This window comes from Nicotiana attenuata, unplaced genomic scaffold (assembly GCF_001879085.1).
Source record: "Nicotiana attenuata strain UT unplaced genomic scaffold, NIATTr2, whole genome shotgun sequence".
In the NCBI taxonomy this organism is placed as follows: Eukaryota; Viridiplantae; Streptophyta; class Magnoliopsida; order Solanales; family Solanaceae; genus Nicotiana; species Nicotiana attenuata.
This window is the reverse complement of record NW_017670586.1, coordinates 287,366-294,403: the sequence shown is the minus strand read 5'-3', so window position 1 is coordinate 294,403 and position 7,038 is coordinate 287,366. Positions and strand designations below refer to the sequence as shown.

Here is a 7,038-nt window from a genome sequence, read left to right as displayed (position 1 = left end):
AAATTACAAAAAAAAAAAGTAAATTTTTTTTGCGAGGGAAGGGGGAGGGTAGGGGAGGGGCAGGGGTAGTGGGGGTGCAGAAAAACGAAAAAACAGAAATTTAAAAATTACAAAAAAAGTAAAACAAAAATTTGTGGGGGTGGGGGGGCAGTAAGGGTGGGGTTTTGGCGGGAATAGCAGGGTGAGTGGTGACAGAAAAAAAAAACTAAAATTTAAAAAAAAAACCTTTTTGGAAAGAGGAGGTGGGAGGGTGGGTGGGTGTGGGGTGGATTGGCGAGGGAGGAATAGGATGGGGAAGGTTGAGAAGGAATTTTGGAAAATATTTTCCTTCACCTGATAAGGAAAACATTTTCCTCCAATTGGAGGAAAATAATTGGAGGAAAATGAGTTGATAAGGAAAATATTTTCCAAAATATTTAAGCCAACCAAACATGGGAAAATTGAAAAATATTTTCCGGAAAATATTTTCCTTCATACCAAACACACCCTTAATGTTTCAAACTATTCCCAAAACACCACTCATTGCCCCATTCACCACCTCCTAGTCTTACAGCTTGTTTGGATGGTTGTTCCTCGTTGTATTGTATTGTATTATTATCCCAAAACAATGTTTGTTTTGATTGTTTCATTAAAATTGGTTGTATTGTATTGTTAAATTCATTGTTCCGGAACAATGAAAAGTCCCTTTTTTTGAAACAACCGATTGGGTGTGGTGGGATTGTTTCCTATTTTTCTTTCCAATTATGCCCTAACTTATTACTCCATAATTCTATTTTACCCTTTATCTTTTTTATATTTTAGCTCCAAATCTCCAACTTATAACCTACTTTGTTTTTTTCCAGACCAATGTTAAAGGTGTTTTGTTGCCTCCTGTTTTATTTTTTTCACCTAATTTGCTTGTAACTCAATTCTAATTAGTTGTGCTCCTTTGTTTTGCCTTTTTCTGTCTCGCTCCTTTGTTCTGCTTCCTTATTGTATTTTGCCTTCTTCTGTTTTGTTTTTTAAAATTATTTTTATACATAATTTTGATAAATTTAATATTTAAACAATTGAGGGTATTTTAGTAAACTTATCAGTTACAGTACAGTACGATACAGTCAAACCAAATAACAAAATATTATTTAACAATAACAAACAATACAATCTATCCAAACATTGTATTCATAAAACGATACGGTACAATACGATACAATACAATACAATACATTATAAAACGATAGGAAACAATGATCCAAACAGAGTGTTACTATAACTTACATACCTTAGCACAAGAAAAATGAAATGCTTTACATGAAAAAAAATTTATATCATAACAAATACATAGATAGTGGTTATTACTTCCAATGGACCCAATCTAAATACTGGAATCACTCAGGCAAACTGACGTGAAGATTTTCGGGATATAGTAAATAGACGTTCAGGAATAAAAATGTTAGCAACTTTTGGTACCATCTGTACTTCCTTTGGCAACTTGAAATGCTTTATACCAATTGTGAAATCAATCTTTACACAAATGCCAACTCTCAAATGTTAATTTAAAACTAAACTTCAAAATAAAAAGGCAAATCTTTCTTATTATGACGAAAGGAAGTTGCAAGATGTGCTATACCAAATCTAGTTATATATGAGTTTAGTACTATAATAATAAAATTGTAACTAAAATAACTAATTTCAGCATCTAATATACAGTAATGCTGATATTAGTCTAATTGTTCAAAGTTGAGATTCAAAGAATCGACAACAAAAGCACACTTCTCTGGTTTCATCCGTGAAGTGTAACCCCCTACCCCCACCCCCAGCGCTTCATCGCTTTAACTGACGAAAACACCACTTCAATTTGGTAGTATTAAGGCGTTTTCAATATTTCCTATTGGGCAGAGAATGACCATCCACTGTCACACTCAAATATAAATAATCAAATGAACATGCACATTTCATAATAGACTGTACACATAGGCCCTATTCCAGGAGGAAGCATACAAATCAAATGCGAACCTTTACCAAAAAAACATCCTATACAAGGCTCCTGGCTGATCTCAAGATATGTATCACTGGTGATTGTCTAAGAAAATGTATCTGGATGTTCAATATCCTAACTCCTATAGTAACAAATAGCCAACCAACCTGACTTGCCTCCAATAAGGTAGGAATGGACAAGACTTCTGCACAAAAACAGATGCCAGCCGTTGACGTAAAGGCTCCATCAATTCAAAGCATGGAGCCCTCAAAATGATGTTCAATCCTCAAGTTTTTATACCAGCTGTCCATGGAAACAAACCTTCCTGTTTCATGGAAGAAAAAGAGAGGAAGAGTTGCATTGTGGTATTAGGAGCCCATTATTACATACTCTAAATTCAAATACAAACAAACAAAAATAAGCGAGAAATAGAATCGCTACCCTCTCAGTGGTGTCAAAGCTCTTCTTTGTCTCACGCCAGAATCAAATCCCCAGAAGATTCAGAATCATAATAATCATAATATTCATAATTCTGCTAACAAGAATACAGCAAGTCACCAATGTGTGCATCGCCATTGTGATTCAATATGGAAAAGAAATCAGCTAAAACCAAAAATCTAGAGGAAACTAGAGGCAAAGGAACGTACCCAATCGTACTTGCCAACTTCAGCAGAATCCGCCTCGTCGTCTGCCTGTAGATGCAAACATCATTTACAGTGTTCTAAAAGTTGTACTTGAAAGTTACACATCTAATTGAGGAATGCAAAATATAAGAGGGACCAAATGCATTATCGCAGACAAACTAACTTATTATTCATCTAGCATGTCAGGAAGAAACCTTCCAAAAATTAAAGCCATAAAAATAACAAGATAGATTCAGGGTAGATATAGGATGTTAATGTCATTTACAGTATCCGGAAACTTATATTTAAAAGTTAAGTATCTTAATGAGAAATCAGAAAGATAGAAGGAACCAAAAGCATTATCCTTAAGGCAATTATTACTTATTAAGCAGAAGTATCAAGCTTTTAAAAAAATTACGAGGAAATAATGTAGAGAGAAAAAGTAAATACATAGAGCATTATGAGCTCTAGATGTAAAACTTCCACAGTTGAAGTACATTAAGCCTCCAGATGTCTTCAGCAGATATGATAATCAGTAATCGAGTTTCTAGTTGGAAAGCTAGAGGCAGAAATGTTCGATTAGATCATTATCTTAGGCAAATGTGTATTCGTAAGAGATACTAGTATGTTTGCTCGAGAGAATAATAAAATTGCAGATAATGGGGAGGATGAACACAATTTTGGAATATGAACTATTTTTGACATTGATGTGATTTGATTGTTTATCTAATTGTCAATAAGATATCAATGTCCTCTCCTAGAAATCTTGTTGCTGGATAAGAAAATATGTAATTTTATCATGTTTGCCATCCCTGAAGCAAAAAGTGCACTTCCTAAAAGAGAAAGAATTTTTCAAAAAACGTAGGAAATTCAATCAAGGCTGCTCAAGGCTGAAATTTGGGAATCTTCAAAGGACATTTAGCCCTGTACTATAGAAAAATTCAAGAATGGATGCCATACTATACAAACAAGGCCATATTTTTGTTTAAACAAGCATTACTAGCCGGCAGAGTCCATTTAGGAGAGCAATATGTAGAGTGGCAATCAATGATCATCCAAGGAATATGTGATTACAAAGAAATGTAAAATGCTGATTACCCTCCATTGCATAACATTCTCCTCTCTACGCAAAAGCTTCAAGTATGCAAGATTAATTTGATCGGCTTTCATGAAGTACAAGAACCTCTCCTGAAATAAATAAATAAATAAAGGAGTTTGTCAACCACATAAGTAAACACTTCAATGAACAAATGATGATGAACCATGATTAGCTAGCGATGTGTGATTATAGAATATAGACAATAGTTCAAACAGAAACGGCTAAAAGTAAATAAACTACCTCACGTGTCATATTTTTCCATGTCTCAAAACCTTTCTTATCCACTTCTAACGCATTCCCGTCTATGTTTGTCTTCACAAATTCCTCCCTGCAATACCAAACAAATGAGGCCATGGAAGGGCGGAGCTACAACGAGCAAAGAGTGGGCAGCTGAACACCATTAACCGGTGAAGTATATTGTATATATAGGTCAAATATTACTGCTTAAATCTTGAACACATTTAGCGAAATTCCTAGCTCCACAAAATGAGTCCATGACCAACTTAAGACCTTGATTTTCTTTATATAAAATCCCACAAAGTAATATGGTTACTTAATGTAAGATTTGGCACACACTGAATACGTTAGACAGGCATATAGCTAAACTCATAAATACGATTGAGAGTTACTAAACGCAGGAATAAGAGCAAACTTACATGAAAACTCGAAAAGCTGATCTGGGTTGGTCAATCTTCCTCTGCTCTTTAACAACGATTGTGCGCAGGGGTTGGCATTTCAGTTTCTTATAACCCTTTCTTGGTTCACATTCGTGCATGTCAGCCAATGCGACAGCCATTGAAATGCCACATATTTCACTGCGATATGTATATACTCGAATTAATAGATACACAATTAAGAACGGAACCCCACATAGATTAGAAGTCGGAGTAAATTAAAGCGGGGGAAGCAAAGAAAAGAGGGGGGGAAATACCATTTTTGAAAGGCACTGCCGTCGGGACCACGACGTATTTGGATACCGTGGACCCGTTTCCTTGTTCTAGCTTGATACACCATTGAATCCAAAGCCAACCTCGAGTTTAATGGAAGATTAAAATTGCCACTAATATGGGCCAAAATTTAGACTAACATGCGCCTGGGTGTAGGATAACGCCTAGGGGAGTAGACGAGTAGTAATTAAGGAGTGGCGGGACACGTCGCCATTAGGGGTACATTTTAGCGGGACGAGGGGATTTTCTACAAAGTGGTGCAGGCGGGGACTTGAAAAGTGTCTATAATGAAATTGAAGCGCCTTTTAGAAAAAGGGCAAAGATTCCCGCGATGACTCAAAAGTAACTGGGGATTGTACGGACCTATATGGAAATGACACGTAAAAAGTGAAGCTGCGTGATCTTGGGTAAGTGGGGTCGTTTGGTTCCAATTCTGATTAGGGCGATGTGCACACATAGTCACTAACAGCACCTGTTTTTACTTTAAAGTCAGTGTTTTAAATGTTTTTAATCTTTAGCCACTGGTTTAATAAACTTTTATCTGACTGGACGAAAATACCCTTCTGCTATAACTTATACCTACACTTTTATTAAGATCACGCAACAGCAGTAACTAATTCAGCAACAGCTTTTCTTCCGATTTGAGACTGTGATCGCTATAGAATTGCAGAAGCTTCTCTTCCGATTTGAAACTGTAGAATTGAACTTTTTCGTCCAAAAATCAACATAAATTTACAGTAAGTTATGCTTTTGTGTGTTTCTATTGATTTTTATTTCGTTACTACGAATTTGATGCTAGGAATTTGTTTTTTTTTTTTTTGAATTTCTGGATTGATAAGGTTAAGGACATCGCGTCCTTTGATAATTCTATAAAAATTGAGCACATAATGTTAAGGCTTTGGTGTCATGATCGTTGTTACTAATATTAAGGACATAGTGTCCTTATTTTGCAAATTGAATTGAAAAAGTTAAGGACACAATGTCCTTAACTTTTTTGCTGTTCTTCTAAATATTAAGCACATACTGTCATAGTTTTTCAAATTGTTTTGAAAAAGTTAGACATTTGATCCTGAAGTTTGAGTTTGAAGTTGAAAAGTTAAGGACACTTGGTCCTGAACTTTGACTTACATGTTCAAAAGTTAAGGACAGGCAACCCTTAAGTTCAAGTTTCAAGTTGAAAAGTTAAGGACACTTGGTCCTGAAGTTTGAGTTTGAAGTTGAAAAGTTAAGGACACTTGGTCCTGAACTTTGACTTACATGTTCAAAAGTTAAGGACAGGCAATCATTAAGTTCAAGTTTCAAGTTGAAAAGTTAAGGACACTTGGTCCTGAAGTTTGAGTTTCAAGTTGAAAAGTTAAGGACACTTGGTCCTGAACTTTGACTTACATGTTCAAAAGTTAAGGACAAGCAGTCATTAACTTCAAGTTTGAAGTTGAAAAGTTAAGGACACTTGGTCCTGAACTTTAACTTACATATTCAAAAGTTAAGGACAGGCAGTCCTTAACTTCAAGTTTCAAGTTCAAAAGTTAAGCACACTTGGTCCTGCAGTTTGATTTCCAAGTTCAAAAGTTGAGGACACTTGGTCCTTAACTTTGAATTCCATGTTCAAAAGTTAAGGACACTTGGTCCTTAACTTTGAATTACAATATCAAAAGTTAAGGATACATGGTCCTTAACTTTGAATTACAAGTTCAAAACTTAAGGACACCTGGTCCTTAACTTTGAATTACAAGTTCAAAACTTAAGGACAGTTGGTCCTTAACTTTGAATTCCAAGTTCAAAAGTTAAGGACACTTGGTCCTTAACTTGGTCTTGAATTTACAGTACCTATTCTTAATTATACAAGGATTGCTCTATAAAATATGTCCTGAGTTTCCCATTCTCTTGACTTGCAGGATGGAAACAATATGCACTATAGTTACTTTTAATGGTAGATGGACTGAAGACTATAAGTATCTTGATCATCAAACAAAGCTTGTTCTAGTACCTGAGGAAATTCATTTTCAAGATTTCATTAAACAGATCTTTGAAGTTATTGAATTGAATAGAGACAAGTTTGAAGTAGTGATATGGTTTGATATCAACCTTGGAACAAGCAAGGGAATGCTTGTATCCAAAGATTTAGATCTTCACACATGTATTGAGTTACTAAAAAGTCATTCACTCTTCAAGGGATGTCGTTTCATTGTTGATATTTCGGAAAGAGTTTGTGGATCAACAAGTGCCTCTGAACATGTCAACAGAGAAACTCAACATGACAATCAAAACAAATGCCAACAGATAATGGAAATAGATATGGTTGAAGCTCAACCAATAACTGAAGAGGCGCTTCAAATATCTGATTCTATTCAAGTAGAAGGACAAAGCATTATAGAGATTGACAACGAACAAGCTTTGGGTATTCAAGTCTTA

At 35.3% G+C, this 7,038-nt stretch overlaps 1 protein-coding gene across 1 annotated transcript; it reads right to left on the bottom strand.

The window, feature by feature from the left end:
• Positions 1-1,882: 1,882 nt before the first annotated feature.
• Positions 1,883-4,881, bottom strand: LOC109241266 (high mobility group B protein 7). The gene is made up of 7 exons (XM_019407988.1): positions 4,611-4,881; positions 4,336-4,494; positions 3,920-4,007; positions 3,679-3,768; positions 2,605-2,649; positions 2,399-2,489; positions 1,883-2,282 (listed from the first exon to the last, which is right to left on the bottom strand). Exons 1-6 carry the CDS (start codon positions 4,691-4,693, stop codon positions 2,430-2,432), a joined length of 525 nt encoding a protein of 174 aa, XP_019263533.1. The 5' UTR covers positions 4,694-4,881; the 3' UTR covers positions 1,883-2,282; positions 2,399-2,429.
• Positions 4,882-7,038: the final 2,157 nt, after the last annotated feature.